General features: G+C 37.2%; 1 protein-coding gene across 1 annotated transcript in view; it reads left to right on the top strand.

Moving 5' to 3' along the window:
- Atm (ATM serine/threonine kinase) overlaps window positions 1–20,293 on the top strand; it is a 112,787-nt gene that overhangs the window by 74,796 nt on the left and 17,698 nt on the right. The window contains exons 40-55 of the mRNA XM_028864961.2: window positions 3,140–3,227; window positions 5,801–5,889; window positions 5,981–6,083; window positions 6,810–6,958; window positions 8,990–9,094; window positions 10,264–10,383; window positions 11,772–12,006; window positions 12,708–12,875; window positions 13,865–13,978; window positions 14,610–14,824; window positions 15,396–15,603; window positions 16,496–16,609; window positions 16,899–17,057; window positions 17,675–17,813; window positions 17,915–17,997; window positions 19,422–19,562. Coding sequence (XP_028720794.1) covers window positions 3,140–3,227; window positions 5,801–5,889; window positions 5,981–6,083; window positions 6,810–6,958; window positions 8,990–9,094; window positions 10,264–10,383; window positions 11,772–12,006; window positions 12,708–12,875; window positions 13,865–13,978; window positions 14,610–14,824; window positions 15,396–15,603; window positions 16,496–16,609; window positions 16,899–17,057; window positions 17,675–17,813; window positions 17,915–17,997; window positions 19,422–19,562 — 2,230 coding nt within the window. The remainder of the gene's footprint in view (window positions 1–3,139; window positions 3,228–5,800; window positions 5,890–5,980; window positions 6,084–6,809; window positions 6,959–8,989; window positions 9,095–10,263; window positions 10,384–11,771; window positions 12,007–12,707; window positions 12,876–13,864; window positions 13,979–14,609; window positions 14,825–15,395; window positions 15,604–16,495; window positions 16,610–16,898; window positions 17,058–17,674; window positions 17,814–17,914; window positions 17,998–19,421; window positions 19,563–20,293) is intronic.

Consider the following 20,293-nt stretch of genomic DNA (forward strand, 5'->3'; position numbering starts at 1 on the left):
GAGACCTTCTCCTGTGTGACCTGTCTTTTTATTGCCTTTCTGTTCTACCTTCTCATTGGCTCTAAACCCAACCACATGACTTCTTCGTCACTGCCTGTCTATACAGACCTCCAGGTCTCTATGGTTGGTACTGGGATTAAAGGTTCGGGTCACCACTTGACTGTGTCCTTGACCACACAGAGATTCTGCCTGCCATGTGATCGGATTAAGGGCATGTGCCACCACTGCCGCACTTCTGCTTAATGGCTCGCTTCTCTGATCCCCAGGCAACTTTATTTATTAACATACAAATAAAATCACATTTCAGCACAAATAAAATATCACCATACAAATCCTTGTCCATCTGAAATAGCCTATGTATGTGTTTACATATAACCTCACTTTCTTACCACTAATTCATCCTTACTAAGAAATTGAAATCACAAATGTGAGTTATGCCAACACATACATTATTTTTGCTACTAATAAATTGTAGTTGTCATTAAGAGGGAAATTTGGTGTGTTGTTTAGATTGGAAAAGTAGGACCAGAAATATGGTCTGTGAGTAGCTAACATACATTTGGACCAATTTTTTTCTTCCTGGTTTCATAATTTAAATCTCTGCTTTTCGGTTGAAAACAATTACAAATCTACATTGTGTGGACACATGTAACCAATGTGTTCATAATCACTGTAAATTCATGAAGTCCAAGTATATGGTAGTAATTGCAGTTTGAATACATTTTGGCATTGAAGGTCCATAGGATAATATTTTTTTGTTAATCGGGAGTAAATACTAAGTCTTCAGGGAGTAAAATAAAAGCATCTTAACATTTTAAAGTCAGCCGTTGTGTGAATGGAGCAAACTCGTGCAGAACTGCTTTCCTCCAAGCATTCGTGTGTTCTGCATTTGCGTTGACGGTCTCTTCTGGGGTTCTTTCCCCCCAAAGATGTGATGAGGAAGGGAGGGCAGACAGTGATGTGTACAGGAGTTCACAGTGGCTGTTAGAGGAGCCCACCTGGAGCTCTAAGGTAGTGAATACAGAATACAGGTAAGCAGTTTACCTGTATTGTCAAGGAAGCAAAGTCATTCATTTTTATTCAAATTGTTTAATAAAATTCTTCATAATAGGCATTTGAGATACATCTATTTTGTTGTTGTTGTTAACATGCTCCTAAGAAACTGAAATTTCAGTGTTAGTGTCCTTAGTCTGTTTTAAAACAAGAAACCTTATTAACAAGATTTAGCCAGCAGAAGCGTACAACTTCGGTCTTCTTAATAATCCAGATTCCTAAGGTGATGACCGACAGAAGTACAGGCAACTCTGTTACACACTGGTTGTCTAAATGAATTGGAGCTTTATTTTATTTTATTTTTGAGACAGGGTCTCACTGTATAGTCCTAGCCAATATGGAGCTCAATATGTTTACCAGGCTGGCCTCAAAAGCAAAGATCCACCTGCCTTTGCCCCTGAAGTGCTGAGTGAAATGTGTGAGCCGCCACACCTGGTGAATTGCGGCTCTAGATTACAGTGCCATACCACTATAGTGTCTTCATTTTTCTGAATTTTTGGAAATAAGTAGGATATATGTCATATCTATACCTGAAGGTTACAAAGCAAAGTAGAATGTTGTCAGCAGCATTCTGTTACTCGGTGCTCTCCTGTGTCCGGCTCCTGAGCTCCCTTTAAGAGGTAAAGGTGATCAGATGTCTGTCGTTTCTCAAGTCTAGTTGATATTTTTGTCATATTAGCATGAACCTGGAAATACAGCCTAGTACTCCCCACTTTTGAGTTTCATAAGGCATTTTATCTGCCATCTTTTCCACTCAGGTTTTTCATAAGACTGACTCATCTGTGCTGCCTGTTGCTGTCATTCTTTAGTTTGTGACGCCCATGGTGCACTGAGAGAAAGATACCACAGCTTGTTACCTGTCTGTCAGTGACATATGCTGTGCTGAGAAGTACTGATGTACAGATTTTCAACTTAGGAAGATCAGCTGCCTGCCTGCCTGCCTGCCTGCCTGCCTTCCTTCCTTCCTTCCTTCCTTTCTTCCTTCCTTCCTTCCTTCCTTCCTTCCTTCCTTCCTTCCTCCCTCCCTCCCTCCCTCCCTCCCTCCCTCCCTCCCTCCCTCCCTCCCTCCCTCTCTCCCTCCCTCCCTCCCTCCCTCCCTCTCTCTCCCCCCCTCCCTCCCTTCCTTCCTTTTTTTTTTTTTTTTTGAAACAGGGTTTCTCTGTGTACTTTTGGTGCCTGTCCTGAATCTCGCTCTGTAGCCCAGGCTGGCCTCCAACTCACAGAGATCTCCCTGCCTCTGCCTCTACCTCCCGAGTGCTGGGATTAAAGGTGTGCCCCACCACCACCCAACACAAATTGTTTCTTAAAGTGATTATACCAGTTTGTATAGGTATCAAAAGTGTAATTGATAAGAAAGTGCCACATTGGACAAAGGAAACAAAAGTATATTTTTTCTAGTTTGAGGGAAAATAGTAATAGAAAAACAGAACATGATTTAAAAAGATATTAGAAGGGTTATTTTCATTTATGGCAGTATTTAACTTATATATTGGATTATTATAGGCATAAAAATAACAGTCATGATACTAAAATTGAGTCACTTACCAAACTATTACACTCATGTATTTAAATGCTTAATTTTAAAGGTAAGGTCTTAGAGTAGATAAATTTGAGTTCTAGTCCCATTATTTATTACTTTATAATCTTAGATTTCAGTGGATCCCACTTTCATCAGATTTCTTAACTTTTTTCAGTTAACTGGAGGTTAAATTGTATCTTGTGGTCTTAACAATGTATATCTGAAATTATCAAGTTGAACTTTAGGTAAGACTACTGATACAGTATTTAGAATCAAATTGGGAAACCTCCCTTTTAAACAGGCTTGTTTCTATATGAATAAGATGTTTGGCATATAACTTTGCCATTTATACAATATTGTTATCATATAATTTCTCAATTTCTTTTCCATGCCAGGTCTAAATGATATTCACCCGGCTCTAAGTGATATTCTGTGTTAAAGTATAAATGGCTCACTGTTATTTTTGTAACCATAATTAGTTTCTTTCTGTTAAAGTAAAGAATAAATATATTCATAACCTTTTAGATAGTATATCTTCATTAAAAGAGATGTTCTTATGATAAACAGAAGTCCAACATTTGAAGAAGGAAGTCAAGGTACAACTATTTCTAGTTTGAGTGAAAAAAGTAAAGAAGAAACTGGAATAAGCTTACAGGTAAATATTAGAAACTCTAATGATTTTTATGTGATGTGTTGGATTATATTTTCTTATAGTGATATAATTGATTTTAAAACTGAAGCTACTTACTGAACTAAGCGATACATATATGTATGTATATATATATTTATAAATTCATGCTCTGAGTAGAGAAATAATTTGCAGTCTTGACCTGCTACTTGTGTAGTGCTGCATAAATAACCCACCCTTTCTGACTTTGAACCTCTTACATGAAAGACTGAAGTGAAAGCACCTGTCTCACGGGGTAAATTTATACCACACAGTTTTTGCCATTGTGTTCTCTTCTATTTTATTTGTAAGTATTTATAAGTTACTAACTTCTTGTATATATACATAGGTCACAGAGCAGCAACTTCATTTGTAAGTTTCTAGTACTGTCTCGACATACTTCATAGCACTGTTTGCCATTCCTGAATCTCTCTGACCAGCTCATTCCTCCACAATGGCAGTTTGAACCTCTCTGCTTTGAGGAAACCTCTGTACTTTACTTTTTTTCTACTTGTATTCAACTTGCCTTCTGCTTCTTGGAGAGAATAGTTGATGCTCGGTTACTTTTCTGTTGTTATGGTAAGAAACCATGACAAGGCAACTTATAAAAAAAAAAGTGTTTAATTTGGGGCTTACGGTTTTAGAGGGTTATAGTCCAAAATGGCAGAGCAAAGGCATGGCAAGGAGAGGGAGAGAGGGAAGCCCGCCCCCAATGACACACTTCTTCCATAATCCTTCCCAAACTTTTCCACCTGGGGACCAAGTATTCAAACATGAGCCTGGGGGGCCATTCTTATTCAAGCCACCATGTAGGTAGGAATCCCACAACATCCCATAGTCAGACTCGAGTCTCTCCACATGTGCTCTTGTCACCACCCCCTCTCTTTTTAAAATAGAAAAACCACTTTCCCTTTATCCCAGGTTGTTTATCTGTTCTTTCTCAGAAACTTTGGTATGCTGTGCTCCTTCAGAACTGTCTTACAAACTTTCCAACCTCTACTGTTTAAAACATGTCTGTTCTTGGAGATGGAAGGAGCTCCTCTCTTCCCTGTGTTCTCTTTAGGTGTTGCTGTCGTCACAGCCGGACTCTGTGATAATGTCTGTATTGGCTCTCTCCCTTTCTTCCCTTCAGTCCATTAAAATGGCACTTGCCTCATGTTTTCCATGAACTAGAAATTGCTAAGTCTGCTAGTAACCTTTCATTTCATTTAACTTCACACTCACTTTTAGCCGTGTTGCACCCTCCTGCGTGCATGTGGTTGAAATCAGGTGTCTTTAATCTCTATCTTAATTTTTGAGACAAGGTGTCTTCTTAAACCCAGAGATATTCCTGGGGTCGCTGATCAATGAGATCTAGGGATCTACTTGTCTGCCTCCCTAGAGCTAGGATCACCAATGCTTTCAGCTGCTCTGAGCTTTCTATGTGTGTGCTGGGGATCTGGACTTAGGTCTTAATGCTTTCATGGCAAGCACTTTAGTGACGGAGCATCTCCTGAACTCCTCAGTTCTCTTTTGTGCTTACCATGTGACCCACTAGATTAGTGTTTTTTTTTCTCTTGATAATAAATAGTTTCACCTTTCTGTGTTGAGTTTTTATGAATATCTTCTTATACCAAGCACTATTAGGTACTGAGTGTTTTAATTCTTAAGGCTTTATTTCATGTCTATGAATAGAATATTTAAATAAGAATTATGTGTAGAATTATACCAATATTGATGGATTTGTTTTTAGGAAATACTCCCCATAGCAAAAATGTCAAGGCAGGTAAATTGCTTGCTCATTTTTCTATTAAATGTAGCTTCTATTTTTTTTATTGTTGTTATTTTATTTCATTGATGTTAAACAGCCCTAGTATTTCCTATGTAAATTTCACAAAAGGTGTTTAAGTAATTAAATTGCTGCTTTATGCACAGCACATTTAAAAAACTATTATGCATTTTAAATAAAATTATGTCCTTTGGTTTTGCCAGTTTTAGTAGTTAAGCTTTGCAGAATTTTATTTTCCCAGTTACAATTTCATTTGTTGACTAGATTGTTTTGTTTTGTCATTATTGCTGAATGTGATTTTTAAAAAACCTAATATGTTGGTATACATGTTTTATCTAATTCATAAAATTGTGAGTGTCACTTTTTTAGATTTATTTTATGCATATGAGTGTTTTGTTTGTATGTATATAAGTGCACCATGTGCATGCCTGGTGCTTGCTGAGGCTAGGAGAGTGCATTGGATTCCATAGTACTGGAATTACAAATGATTGTGAGTGCCACCATGTGGGTGCTGGGGACCAAACCTGGGTCCTCTGCAAGAACAGTAGGTGCTCTCAATTGCTGAGCCATCTGTCCAGTCTGCGAGCATCACTTCTAAAGTAGACTATAATCATTGTTGTCTGGGACAAATCTACTGTGCTATTAATTCAAATATTTAAAATATCATTATCTTTTACAACACATTTATAAGTTGAGAGTTATGAATTGATAATGATAAAATTTAAAGCTTATGAATTCATGAACTGATTTTTTTCTTTTTTGTCAATTCTGTCTTTGGTATTTCTGTTTTCAGGATCTTCTCTTAGAGATCTACAGAAGCATAGGAGAGCCAGACAGCCTGTATGGCTGTGGTGGAGGGAAAATGTTACAACCCCTTACAAGGTAAATTGCACTTTTTAGATAATAATTCTACTTTTTGAAGGAGCCATATGCATACAAAAACAAAAGGCGCTTTTCCCATCTTTTCCTGTAGGATACGGACTTACGAGCATGAAGCAATGTGGGGGAAAGCCTTAGTAACGTACGACCTTGAGACCACAATCTCCTCCTCAACCCGCCAGTCAGGAATAATTCAGGTATACTTTCTTTCTGTATCTGCTTCTGTAAAGCCATCACCAGAGCAACTGCTAACATTATTTTAGTGTATCAGTAAAGTGTTTACACAGCCAGGTACACTACAGGGAGAGGATTGGGGTTACCTCTTTCAGACACTAGGCTAAAGCCTCAGGGGTGCACAGGAAAGCTGGGCAGGTCAGTGTAGTGTTGTTGATACAATTTTTGTTAGACCACAGCAGAAGTTGTTTCTTGAGTGTGTCCAGGAGATAGATACTCTTAGTGCTTCACATGGCATCTAGACTTTGCATCAGAGCTGGTCCCAGAAACTGTTATTTCTACTACTGCTTAATATGGTTAGGTGTTTTCCCATCAAACATTAGCATTCTCTGAGGAAATATGATAAGCAGTATTTTAGAATTTTAGGTGGTATTATTGATTAAACTTTTAAAGTTAATTTTTGTTTGCCGTCCCCCTCCCCCCTGTAGTTCAGTGGTTCTCAACCTGTGGGTCATATACAACCCTTTCACAGGGGTCACATATCAGATATCCTGCATATCAGATAATTATATTATGATTCATAACAGTAGCAAAATTACAATGATGAAGTAGCGATGAAAATAACTTTATGGTTGAGGTCACCACAACATGAGGAACTGTATTAAAGGGTCACCGCATTAGGAAGGTTGAGAACCACTGCTCTAGTTTATGTTGACATATTTGATTATTTTGTAATAACTTCCTTTTAGGCCTTGCAGAATTTGGGGCTCTCCCATATTCTGTCCATCTATTTAAAAGGATTAGATCATGACAATGCAGAGTGGTCTGCTGAACTGCAGGAACTTCACTACCAGGCAGCGTGGAGGAACATGCAGTGGGATCTCTGCTGTTCTGCCAAGTAAGAAGAAAGTTGACTCCGAAAATTAGACCTTCCCTAGATTGTTTTTGTCTGACTCTAAAACCGTAATTTTTAAAGATTATCTTTATTTTATTGATGAATGTTAAGGTGTTCTTTTTGTATTTTACGGCTTCTATGTGCTACACATCTGCTTAAGGTAGCAATAAGCAATTAATACAACAAAGCTTAAATTTCATTCTCTAGGCTGGGTTTTGGTGGCTCACGCCTTTAGTACCAGCACTTGGGAGGCAGAGGCAGGTGGATCACTGTGAGTTCAAGGCCAGCCTGGGCTACAGAGTGAGTTCTAGGATAGCCAAAAGCTACACAAAGAAGCCATCTCAAAAAAAAAAAAAAAAAGTCATTCTCTTCTTTCCACTAGAGAAATTCTATCCCCTGCCTTCAAGCATTTTTGAAGATAGAAATTTTTAAAAAATTCTTTTCCTATGAGAATACTGTTTGTTATAAGGAGGAATACAAAAGCAAGTAAAGGTATTCCTCCTTCTACTTCTTGCCTAAATGGTAGTTAGCCACAAACATTTTTATTGTCTGGGATGGTAAAATAAGTTACCTCTGTTACTATTTTTTTCTGTTAAAAAGTAGTACTAGGCTAGGAGAAATACCTTTAATCCAGCACTCAAGGAGGCAGAGGCAGGCATATTTCTTGAGTTTGATGCTAGCCATGTCTACATAGTGAGTTCCAGGCCAGCCAGGGCTACCTAGAGAGACAGTGTCTTAAAAACAAATAGATAACCAGACAAAAAGAACTAGTGCTAAACCAAGATGCCAAGAAGATGAAAGTTGTAACCTGTATGTCAAGTCACCATATTTTTTTAAATGAAAGTCAAAACACCTAGACTAGTAAAAGATTAGTAGTTATATAAAAAATACTTTAATGATGGAGCAGAAAAGATTGTCATTTTAATTGCCTTAGTGGGGAAATGTTTTCATTAATTGGAATGTTTTTCAGATTTCATATTGTGAGTGCTGTAGATTTATTCTCCCTCCACCCCAACCCTGTACGTCTCTTGAGACAGTTTCTCTGTGATACCCTGGCATTCTGGAACTCACTCTGTAGGCTAGGCTGTCCTGGAACTCACTGATATCCACCTCCCTCTGCCTCCTGAGTGCTGGGATTAAAGGCATGCACTACTCCCAGATGTTCTTATATTTTAAAAGCATTTTACTGTTTAAACTGGTTTCTGCCTGCTTTTGTAAACCTACATAGACAGTTCTTCTCCTTATTTGGTGTTTCAGCCACGCAGGTCACCTTTTGTGTTTTGTTTTAGCCTGGTAGACTATTATGTAAAGTCTAGAAGCCTCTGTTTCCCCCAGTTTTCACGTTTGTTGCAGCTTCTTGCCACCTATTGGCTATTTTAATAATACCCCAACCTCTGAAGCCTCTTGACTACCCTTATGTCAGCCACTCTTTCCTGCTCTTTTGTTACCCTATGTTGATTGTCTGCATGACTCTTGTGATAATCTAGTATTTTCCATATTTATTATCCAAAGTAGAACATACGTTTCACAAGAGAAGGGACTTTATCTGACTTGCCCATTAATGGATCTTTTGCATCTAGAACTTGGTTTTTAGTGCCTGGAATATAATAAATATTTGCTGAATAAAGAAAGGGAAATATAAGATTGAGAACCAGACAAAATTTTCTAGAAGCTTTTTTTTTTTACTTGAAGAATTTAAATGGCCTATAAAGTTATTAGCTTTTTATTGCTTTGTTTTGTTTTGTTTATTTCATCTTATTTGAGGCATCTTATTTGATTTCACTATATAACCTGGCAGGTCTGGAATACTATGTGTGCACACCATGTGTACACTAGACTGGCCTTGAACTCACAGAGATCACCCTGCCTCTGTCTCCCAATTAAAGGCATGTACCAACACACCCAGCTTTTTTTTTTAATTTCTGCAAATTTTTATAAGAAATCTTAGTTTTCAATTTTGTTCTTTTGTTTAGTTACTTATACATGTATATGTTAAGATTTTCTGTTTTTAAATTTGTTTTTTTAATGTCACAGCCAAGAACTAGAAGGAGCCAGTTACCATGAATCATTGTATAATGCTCTGCAGTCTCTAAGAAACAGAGAATTCTCCACATTTTATGAAAGTCTCAGATACGCCAGGTATTATAAAAAGACAAGATTATTTTTACATTTAATGCTGTGGCTGCTGTCCTCACAATGTGAGTAGTTTCAATGTGAGTATTTGAGCGATGAAGGGATGAAGATGTGGTTCTGTGATCAGGTGTTTCCTTGCCATTCCCACTCTCTCAAGGAAGATTTTTTTCTAGGACTCTATGTCAGTTCTTCACTCTGAGCCTTCAGGAAAATCATGATAGTGTTCTCTTCCTGTACAAGTATCCTAAGAGTTTTCATTTTTGTCCTCTTTAGGTACATGGCTTCACTCTCTTACTATTATAACTCTACTTTATAAAATGATGATCAGTAGTACTTATAGGTTGCTTTGAGGCACACATGAGATGATACATGATGTCCCAATTAGCTATAACAAGTTAAACATGAATTTTTTAACATTAGCTACTGACATCGTAAGTCCTATATATATATGACAGAAATAATACTTGCTACCTTTAAACTGATTGTATTAGGAACTACAGAGTCTGAATCAGCAATCAGGAAGCCTTCATGGGGACTGACCTAGCCTGGGACAGTTTTGTAGCTTGGTCCTCTTGTGGGACTCCTAACAGGAGGAGCACAACCTGTCTCTGACTCTTTGCTGGCTTTTGGGACCCTACTTCTCATACTGGATTGCCTTGCTCAGTTTTAATACAAGAGGAGGTGCTTAGTCTTATTATAACTTGATAGGCTGTTTTGTTGATACTCCATGGGAGGCCTGCCCTTTCCTGAACAGAAACGGAGGAGTGGATTGGGGTTGGGGGCAGAGGAAGGGGTGGAGGGTTGGACTAGGAGGAGAGGAGGGCGGGGAAACTGGTTAGGATGTAAAATAAATAAATTAATTAAAAATAAATAAAGTGTATGCTAGACACTTTGTCAGGCTCTTTCTATATATGTTCTTTAAAGTAACTTCAGAGGTGAAAAACAATAGCTGTGGCAAAATTCAGTAGCAGGTTCAAGGACTGATAGACATGGCAGAACTGGGCTTTCAATTTAGGACTGTATGATCCTAAGGCTAATGCTAGTCACGCTGCTATTTCATCATCACTATTGTTTGTGTGTATCAGTCTTAGGTCAGCAGCAGTATTTGTTAAGTATGAATTGAACTTCTTTGAGTCTGAACTACTGTTTCAGACTCTTCTCTCTCTTACCCCTAGAGTGAAAGAAGTTGAAGAGTTGTGTAAGGGCAGTCTTGAATCTGTATACTCGCTGTATCCCACACTTAGTAGATTGCAGGCTCTTGGAGAACTGGAAAACACTGGGGAGCTTTTCTCAAGGTATGTGGTTCATGGGTTTTGATAATCCTGAAGTGCATTGTATTACTAGTAGTAACATATGGTGGGCATGATTATTTGTTTTGTTAAGTGAGGAAAAGTTTATTTTAGTTCATTGTTTTCAAAGGTTCCAGCCCATTATTAGCTGCTTCCCTGTTGGCCTGGATTGTGTTGATCACACACAGCAGGAGGAAAGGGAAAGATTTATTATAAAGTAAACTTGATAAATTTAGTAGTATATATAGTAAACACATTTTAGATTTTTCTCAGTTGAGAAATGTAATGTTAGTAGGTATAACCTAAGAATTGAAATTGAAAGATCTTCAAATCTTCATTTATTTTAAGAGTATATAAAGGTTCCTATGCTTAAAATATTTTAGATCTGTTGCTCTGAAGTCATATGTGGAGGAAATGGAAGTTTGGTTTTTATGAACATGCATTATTGTTTCTTAGTTTCCCTGGATCTTTTCTCTCTCTCTCTCTCTCAACACGTATTGAAAGATAAGGTAGTATTTCTTATTTTATGCATGTGAAAGGCAATGTATTCATATAAATGAACAGTATATTCTGCATTTTCTATTTTTTGGGGGGTAGGTTTTGGTTTTTTGAGACAGGATTTCTGTGTAGCTTTGGAGCCTTTCCTGGAACTCACTCTATACCCAAGGCTGGCCTCGAACTCAAAAGGATCTGCCTGCCTCTGCCTCCCAAGTGCTTGGATTTAAGATGTGAGCCACCATGGCCTGGCATATTCTGCATTTTTAATGATGTTAGCAGATGGAATCTTTAAATGCCAGCTGTTTCTTCAGTGAACTGATTTTTTTTGACAGCTATAGATAGTATCATTTGTAGGTAATTAATGAAGTTAGTTGATTTCCTTGTAGAGGTGTCCTTCTTTGCTGTAAGGGGGACTAGAGGAGTAGTCATGTTTTTATAATATGTCTGATTACAGCATTCTCACTTCAGAACAAAATCTTTTTGGAAAGGATGCCTTTTAAGAAAATCTTTTTTTTTTTTTTTTTTTTTTTTTGGTTTTCCGAGACAGGGTTTCTCTGTGTAGCTTTGCGCCTTTCCTGGAACTCGCTTTGGAGACCAGGCTGGCCTCGAACTCACAGAGATCCGCCTGCCTCTGCCTCCTGAGTGCTGGGATTAAAGGCGTGCGCCACCACCGCCCGGCCAAGAAAATCTTTTAAAGTACCCATTATCTGTTACCTTTCTGTTGACCTCTAATTACATAGTATTTTTTTCATGTTCTAAATATTTAGGGTTATTTATAAGTTCTAATCTTGCTACTACAAGAGTTCCTTGTATAATATACAATGTCTTAAGTTTCAAGACCTGAGAACCCTTTTCATTTCATTTGCTCACCTAAGTTAATGTGACTTGACTTTCAGGTCAGTCACAGATAGAGATCGCTCTGAAGTGTATTTGAAGTGGCAGAAACACTCCCAGCTTCTGAAGGACAGTGACTTTAGTTTTCAGGAGCCTCTCATGGCTCTACGCACAGTCATTTTGGAGATCTTGGTACAAAAGGAAATGGAGAACTCCCAAGGAGGATGCTCTACGGACATTCTCACCAAACACCTTGTAGAATTCTCTATTCTGGCCCGAACCTTCAAGAACACCCAGGTAAAAAAAAAAGCTTGTAAAATTATGTCATCTCACTTCTTGAGCTTTTTTATTACTCAGATTCCAGAAGGTATAATAATGTGAAGAAGAATGTCATTGAACACTAGAAATCACTACTGTTTATAAAGTTATTTAAGATTTCATGTTGAACCAGGCTTGTGCGTAGACCTATAATCCTATTATTTTAAAGGTTGAGGTAAGAGGATCAAAAGTTTAGAGCCTACTTGGGCAAGAGAATGAGTTCAAGGTTAACTTGAACGACCTAGTGGGACCTGTCTTAAATGAATAAAAAAGGGCTGGGACTGTAGTTCTGTGATACCATGTTTGTTTGCCTAGCATGAGTAAGGCTGTGGGATCAAACCCCAGTATTTTGGGGAAAACCAAAACAAAACTTCCATATTGGAATTAGACAAAAACCTGAATTTAACATTGTCAAGGCAATTACCTTTTCTCAACTCCAATTTCCTGTTTATAAAATGAGAAGATACCCAACCTGCTATAAAGTACAGATAATAAAACAATAGTTTTACATAGTTATACACACATGAGCAATGCATGGGGAGGTTTTTTGGTAAATAAACAGGAAGCCAATTAAGATAGTTCCTGACAAATAGTGAAGTTCTTTGTGAATGGTAATTGCTGCTTTGGTTTTTAATCTTTGTGGTAATAGTATTTATTTCCATATGCCGTTTTCATTGCAGCTCCCTGAAAGAGCAATATTTAAAATTAAGCAATATAATTCAGCTGTTTGTGGCATCTCTGAGTGGCATTTGGAAGAAGCACAAGTGTTCTGGGCAAAAAAGGAGCAGAGTCTTGCCCTGAATATTCTCAAGCAGATGATCAAGAAGTTGGACTCCAGCTTTAAAGAGGTGTTGTGTTGGTTTAGTTGGCTGGTTTAGTGTTTTGATGTTATTGAAGAGCATTTCTGTGCTTCAGGATGTCTGTAATGATTAAGGTTTTGTTTTGTTTTTCCATTCTTTTTTTTCCCTTTATTTAAAAAATTTTTTCATTTTACATACCAACCCCAATTCCCCCTCCCTCCCCTTCTCCTGCCCTCCCCCCCATGATTAAAGTTTTGAAATTACTGACCCATGAACAATATACTATGAAAAAGAATTTTGAAAATTAATGTCAGATATGAAACTTGGAAACTTTTATTTAAAACAAATCTGTCCATCTATCTTGTATATTCATTTAATTTATCCCAGTGATAAGTCTTTCTATTTTCTATAGAGGTCAAGAATAATATGTAGGAAATAAATTGAAATGCATGCTATGACTTTGAAGAAGCAAGAACAAAAATGGAATTAGATAAGTCTGGAGAAGAAAAGCAGAAAACAAGTTAGAACAATTTTTCATTCTAAGTGCTCTGAAAATACCACATTCAGTGGACAGTGCAGGGACATTGAATTATCACAACAAAACACTGGGTTCCAGTATAACTTGCTTAAATAGTCCATAATAGTACAGGCCCTAAAGTATGGGCTGTTTTTATACTTCAGTTTTTGCATTGACAAAGTAGGAAACAATGATATATACCTAGTTCATAGGATTCCTGTGACAATTATGAGTTAATATGCGTAAAACTGTTGGAAGGTTCCTGCATTTTTAAGTACTCAGTAAATGTGAGTTCCAGAGATGATGATGATGATGATGATGATGATGATGATGATGGACAGATGGATGGATAGATATATTAGTTCATGGTGATTATTTCATGAACTTGCATCCTTACAACTATTTAAATAGTTATATGGTAAAAACATTAAGAAAAATATTTCTGATTGCTTTTCTACCTACATGGAAGACATTTTGTAATCTTGAAAAGGAATTTTAAGATTTTTGCTTTTCCATACAGAATGATGCAGGTCTAAAAGTCATATACTCAGAGTGTCTGAGGGTTTGTGGCAACTGGCTGGCAGAAACTTGCTTAGAAAATCCTGCAGTCATCATGCAGACCTACCTAGAAAAGGTAGGTTGTTGGTGCAGCCCTAAAGATTGTTGTTTAGCATAAATACACTTGATCCTTTTATGAAGACTACATATATCTCAAAAGCAAATCAAAGTGTGGTTTCATTGCTTCAGCTCCTGCTGGGGCTCTGTGTAATCCTTAGAACAGAATGAAGCAGAGCTGCAAAAGAAGGAATAACTGAATGCGTGTATATCTTCCATCTACTCTTTAGACCCACCCCTAGCTACTCTTTCAAGAGTTATTCTGGTTATTCTGTATTTATTCTACAAATACCCTATTAGAGAACATATAATCCATCATTGCTTTTGTGTGTAGTCCAACTACCCATAGTAAGGGTTAGGATTTCACTCCTCTAGTCCCCATTGACCTTACCATCTCTCCCCTTTTGTCCTTCATTGTCACTAATTTGGGAAATAGTCATTTCACTCAGTAAGCTTAACATGAAAAGTAAGATGTCATTGTCATGGATACTAAAGAACCCTTCATTTCTGCACAGTTCATTGCTACTGTTAGCTGATAAGGGTTCCATGCCATCAAGTTTTGAATTTATATATACATGAGTGGATTATCTTGATCCAAGTGATTCTTTAACTATGTTTAACACTTGTAAATATGATCTATGTTGTTGAAGGCAGTGAAAGTTGCTGGAAGTTTTGATGGCCAAAGCAGCGAGCTCAGAAATGGACAGATGAAGGCATTTCTCTCATTAGCACGGTTTTCTGATACTCAATACCAGAGAATTGAGAACTACATGAAGTCATCAGAATTTGAAAACAAGCAGGCTCTCTTAAGAAGAGCCAAAGAAGAAGTAGGCCTTCTAAGGGAACATAAAATTCAGACTAGCAGGTAACTTTATGTCTAGAAGTGGTGGTTTTATGTTCAGCTAAAGGAGAGTTGACATGAAAATTTGACTTGAACCTGTCATCTGAATTATAGTTTAGAACACGTCAACTGGCTTTTTTTTTTTTAACAGGCTTTTTTAGTCCTTCAGTTGTTAATTACAACGTCGGTCAGTCTTCAGTACACTGAAAGATGTTCTTCTATGAAGAGCTGATGTCTTGGTTTAGCTCTTGGCAGAATACATGGATGTTAGTTGTTTGGTTTTCCTAGGTACCAAAATTAAGTATAGAAAACTTGCCTGTTTTGGTATTGTCAAGTTCCTTTGAGTCTGCATTGGGTTTTTGTATGTTTGGAGCAAGCAGAGAATTAACTATAGAGTCTGCTCTGTCCTTGGGTGTGTAGAAGTTCTCTTAGTTGCAGTTGTGACAACATTTAGTCCCTTTTATTATCCATTGAATTTTGTCTTTTTTCTTTCTTGAAGTAAACAGCTTATTTTTCATTTATGCTATATATCATGTATGATTTTATAGTTACATAAAGCTTTGTGACTTTTATGTTTGAATTTATCAAATACAAGATACACAGTAAAGGTTCAGAGAGAACTGGAGCTGGATGAATGTGCTCTCCATGCCCTGAAAGAGGATCGTAAACGCTTCCTGTGTAAAGCAGTTGAGAACTACATCAGCTGCTTGCTAAGTGGAGAAGAACATGACATGTGGGTATTCCGACTTTGCTCCCTCTGGCTTGAAAATTCTGGAGTTTCTGAAGTCAATGGCATGATGAAGGCAAGTCTTACCCAACCTAGCATTTGAACATCTGCATTAAAAACTGAGGCATAAGCTCCTTCAGTGTCTGGTTTTGTACATCCCTGTGTACCCCTAGCAATGGACTTGGTGCTTCATGAATAAGTATAAGCGCTAAACGATGCAGGCTTGTGTGGAGGCGTGAGAATTTATGCTGCTGTTTTATCTTTGCAGATACCATATGGGAGTAAGTGCCTAGAAGGGAATGCTAGACTGGGGAATAGAAAAGGCAATTAAAGATAATGTGATCCTAAGCAAGAGTTTTCCTTTATTTATGCTTTTGAGGGATTTTTTTTTTCCAATAGAATGCTTTTACAAATAAAAAAAATTCATAACTTTCTAATTTTTTTAAAAAAAATCTTAAGATATGGTCATGAAATAAATATATATTCTTGTTTAGATTGAAGGTTAAAGGTAAAATGTTTCTCTGAAATGAAAAGAATGGTAAGACTCAGCTTTAGCAGAACAGGTCTATTCTACTATATGTATTAAACTTCGTCATTTCTGGCATGTAGGAAACTTGCATTTTGTTATTCACTGACTTCTCAGGAATGGAGACCATAGTAGGACTCGGGTCCACATTTGTCTTTCTCAGAGTCACTAGAATGTATGCAGTGGTTAGCATACATCATTACCTCTGGATACAACTTAATTTAGGACTAAGTATTTTTTATTATCACTAAATCAAAGCTTCCTAGGCTTTCCATTAGAAAGACTTTCAGACAGGCCAAGAGACAAGAGAAATTGTGTAGTTAGTGAAGTTTTGACAGCCACTAGGTTGTGGTAGTAGAGGAACATTATTTTAGTATCATCATTTTGGCTTAGATGTGAGGTTATATTACACATTTCTTAATTTTGCATTTTTTAATGGCAGAGAGATGGAATGAAGATTTCATCACATAAATTTTTGCCTCTTATGTATCAATTGGCTGCTAGAATGGGGACCAAAATGATGGGAGGCCTAGGATTTCATGAAGTCCTCAATAATGTAAGTAGACCTGAAGTCAAAATGTAATAATTCCCTTTCTTTAATATTACTAAATACCATTTAGAGAAAATGAGAAATCAGAACATAAAATGGTTTTCTTTTATTCCAGATAAATTTGTCTCGTATTTCTAATGTTCCTCTCTAGTTCTCTTTCACACAGACATACGCATACACTACTTACTGCATAATAATGACATTAACTTGAATTTAGATGTGAAGCACAATGAACAATGTATATTTTAATTTTTTTCTATTTGTATGAAACTAACGGTTATTAATTTTCTGATAGCTGATCTCTAGGATTTCAATGGATCACCCCCATCATACGCTCTTCATTATACTGGCCTTAGCAAATGCGAACAAAGATGAACTTTTGAGCAAACCAGAGGCAGCAAGAAGGAGTAGAATAACCAAAAATGCACCTAAAGAAAGCTCCCAGCTTGATGAGGTATTCGGATTAAATACAAGTACACTTTGTGTTATGATGGTCATTCTTTCTCAGAATATTCCTTTCTTAATTTTCAGAGATTTTAGGAATATGTGTTGCTGGTAGTATTTAGATTCTAAATCTTTTATTATGATGATGCCTCTCAAAATTGATTAACAATTCCTGAACATTTTCCAGAGCATAAATACTTGGATTTGGTTTTGTTTTCTTGTAGCAATGGACAAAGAAAAAAAGATTTTAAAATACATTTTTTATCTTTAATATATGTGAGTGTTTGCATGTGTATGTCTGGTGCCCACAGAGGCCAGAAGAGGTCTTTAGATTCCCTGGACTTAGAATTGGCACATGCATGCTAGGAACTGAACCTGGGTCCTCTGAAAGAGCAGCAAGTGCTCTTAACACCAAACCATCTCTCTAGCCTCAGAAAAATAGATTTTTTTCAAAAGTACCCAATCATTAACCTTGAATTTTTTATGTGTGTATTTCATTTCTTATATAGGTGGTTTGTAGTCCTTCCATTGTCTAGATAAAAATTTTCTTTTATATTCTCCAAGAAGCTTAAATGTTCAGTGGCCCTTGTTCTGTCTTTCTTTGTTCCTTGTTGTTGGTGATGATAGGACCGAACAGAGGCTGCAACCAAAATAGTACATACCATCAGAAGTAAGAGGTGTAAGATGGTGAAGGACATGGAGGCGCTCTGTGATGCCTACATTATACTGGCAAACCTGGATGCCTCTCAGTGGAGGAATCAGAGAAGTATGTTTGAAAGTGTTGTTGCTGCTGCTGTTACAGCTTGACCTTCAGTGATATTCCTTAGTTTACTGTTATCACTAAAATCTCTTCATTTTTAAATGTAGAAGGCATCAATATTCCAGCAAACCAGCCAATCACTAAACTGAAGAATTTAGATGATGTTGTTGTTCCCACTATGGAAATTAAGGTAATTTACCATTAACTCTTGGTTTTTTAATAAGACTAAATTACACATTAGGAAATTAAATTATGTAGTCTAAATGGCTGATTATTGCAGTTTCATGTGTTTCCACTTAAATTGTACTAGATTTCCTTTGCCTAAGCCATGAAGTCATCACAAGCTTCTGAGAATTCCCATTGTTTCACTGTTATTTTAGTATATGCTGGGCAAGCCTTTTTATACTTTTAATGGTGTGACGGGATCTCACTGAGTTGACCTTGGACCTGCTCTGTAATTTAAGCAAGCCTGGAACTTGGCAATCCTCCAGGCTCAGCTTCCTTAGTGTGTGGGACTGTAGGCCTGTGGCCCATTCGTTTGTTTCACTTTATTTTGCTATTCTTTTTAAGTGTGTGCATGCATGCCTGTGTGTGGGTATGGTGCCCATGTTAGCCAAGCACTTCAGCTGAACTGTACCTGAGTCTCTTGGGGTTTGCAGGTGTACACCACCACTGCCCACAGTTTGCTGTAGTTGTTTTGTTTTTAAATAATTCGGTATACAGTGGGAGTATTGGTTGTGATGTATTATATTATTTAGTAAAACAACAGATATTACAGTACTTTTAAGTTGCTGTATGTACATACTAAATTTAGCTGTTCACAGTGATCTTTTATTCCTAGAAGTACCATGTGGGCAGGATGTACATAACAGTTAAGGTTACCATTTTAGAAACTGATGTGTTAAGTACATGGTACATCTTTCCTTCTAGTTTGTACATTAAAATTAGTATCTTTTGCTACTGAGTTTGACCTGTTACTACATCATATGGGTTAGCAGATTTAGGCTATGCTTTTTAACTGAATATTTCTTCACTTTTCAAAATTTACCTGATGTTCTTGTGAATTAAATAATTTCTTAGATGATTTAGCATATGTAAGTGGCAACTAAGTTCTAATTTTTCAGCAACACTATTCTTTTTTTTCTTTTTTTTCCCTCTGTATCTTTGGAGCCTCCAGCTCACAAAGATCTGTCTACTTCTGCCTCCCAAGTGCTAGGATCAAAGGCGTGCACTACCACCACCCAGCTTCAGCAGCACTATTCTAATTGACTTGAAATGCTGAAATTTTATTAAAATATATTTAAGAAAGTAAACTAAATTATATGTGATTTAAAAATCTGGAGCTCAACCCTGGGACTGACATGGTGGCACACACATATATGCTTACCCAATGTACACTCACACACACAGAGTAAATAAGCAATTGAAATAAAATCTATCAATGTTATTTATTCTAACTTTAAACAAAGTAAGTTAGAGATCCAGATGTTAGTCAGCAGCATGTTCTCCCTTATTTTTCTGCTTACTATTTATAGTTTGTTTTTCTTCAATGTTCATTGAAGAAAATTAACATTGTTTATCTGACCTATAGTAATTATTTTCATAATTTATTAGGTTGATCCCACAGGAGAGTATGAAAATCTGGTGACTATAAAATCATTTAAAGCAGAATTTCGCTTAGCAGGAGGTTTAAATTTACCAAAAATAATAGATTGCGTGGGTTCTGACGGCAAGGAAAGGAGACAGCTCGTCAAGGTGAGACTTCCTGTTTCTGGTGCAGTCCTTTGAGGGTTAAGGACATCAAGGTCAAGAAAACCTTGAGTCGATGTTTTCTTCTTGCCTCACTTGGCTCTTTGGATCTGGCTTTATCCTGAATAATGAATAATGTTCTGATAGGTAGGAAACATTTGTGAAGTAGACATACAGTTTGCTAGAACTAAACTGCTTTATTATTGTGTGTAAAGACTATTAGAGAAAGTCTCTTTCCTGCTGTTGTGGATTAAAACCAGGGCCTTGCTCATGCCCAGCAATTCTCTGCTTGGGAGATACATCCCAGCTCTCTTTTAGGTTTTATTTGAAATGGGTCTTGCTAAGCTGACCGGGCTTTGCTTGACTTTGGGACCCTCTCACCTCAGCTTCTGAAGAAGCTGGGATTGTAGGTCTGCACTACTGGACTTAGCAGGCTCTTGTTGTGCGGTTGATTCAAGAGAAAGAATATTACCAAGGTGTACACACACCACGAGCTTGCTTGTGAAAACAGCTTTTGGTGGTAGTTAGGAAAGATTTAAGGCCTTTGCTTAATATACTGGGCCTGATAGTGTGCCGCCTGCTACTGTACTGGAAAGTAACAGCATCCCTTGCTTTGCACTGCTTGCGTAGGTGCTTTTGGGGTCTTGCTGAAGACAGAAGAGAGAGGAAATATTACCTTATCTGGGTGTTTTGTATTGTGCCTTCAGGTGAAGTAGTTCAGTTATTAGACAAGCAGT

The sequence above is a fragment of the Peromyscus leucopus genome, chromosome 7, assembly GCF_004664715.2.
Source record: "Peromyscus leucopus breed LL Stock chromosome 7, UCI_PerLeu_2.1, whole genome shotgun sequence".
NCBI classification, from domain to species: domain Eukaryota; kingdom Metazoa; phylum Chordata; class Mammalia; order Rodentia; family Cricetidae; genus Peromyscus; species Peromyscus leucopus.